The 790-nt window shown below is 37.5% G+C and overlaps 1 protein-coding gene across 1 annotated transcript; it reads right to left on the bottom strand.

Moving 5' to 3' along the window:
- LOC112094897 (auxin-responsive protein IAA30-like) lies at positions 1-582 on the bottom strand (the record flags this gene model as incomplete). The annotated part of the gene is made up of 3 exons (XM_024176603.1): positions 1-55; positions 158-219; positions 441-582. Coding segments are annotated over 3 exons (242 nt in total), but the record flags the coding sequence as incomplete, so codon positions are not given.
- Between the last annotated feature and the right edge of the window lie 208 nt (positions 583-790).

The raw sequence follows: 790 nt of genomic DNA, 5'->3' as shown, positions 1-790 counted from the left end.
CCTGCTGATATTTTGAGCTAGTTTTGGTTCTTGCACTTCTCCATGGCCCTCGGAGCTGAAGTCAAAGCACAACGATGAATGATCAGTTGGTTTCAAGATTTAGATCAATGGAAACTAGAAAGGATATGATCCTGAAATTTTCACATTAGGGCTATACCTAGGCCAATTGCTTCGGAACCTTTCATAATCCTTAATCGCCTACACGTATCGGTGAACATGCTGTCGAAACAAGCAATGAAAAAAGAAAATTAGAAATGAAGAGAAGAGATAATTAAACCTCATAGCTGACAAAATAATGCAGTGTTAAAGTTGTAAGTAAAATAATAAAAGCCAGAAATAGATAGTCTAATAGGAGATTCAGAAGTGGATCTATTATAAAAGCAAGATACTCTCAAGTGAAGTCTTTAAAACATGAAATTCACTTCAGAAGGAAAACTTACTCCCATGGGACGTCACCAACAAGCATCCAATCTTCATCCTTGTCTTCATAAGTAACCACGTATTCAGAACCGTGGAGAAGATCCATCAGACGGCTCTCAGTTAGGCCTTTTCGCTCCGGTAGTCCAGAAGCACCGCACTGCCCTGTACACAGCCATTCACAAGTTCAGATAAAATTGTTTGCAACTCATGCTGCGACTTTTAAGCATTATGCATAGAACTCAAAATTTTACTAAACTAAAGAATGCTTTAAGGTTGTGAATTATGATCTTCTACTCATGCAACATAAAACTCCCCTCCTATTTAAGGACAAAAATATACAATGAAGCAAAATAATCTTGGGTTGAACTAA

This window comes from Morus notabilis, unplaced genomic scaffold, assembly GCF_000414095.1.
Source record: "Morus notabilis unplaced genomic scaffold, ASM41409v2 C11319934, whole genome shotgun sequence".
In the NCBI taxonomy this organism is placed as follows: domain Eukaryota; kingdom Viridiplantae; phylum Streptophyta; class Magnoliopsida; order Rosales; family Moraceae; genus Morus; species Morus notabilis.
This window is presented reverse-complemented; position numbering and strand designations above follow the sequence as displayed.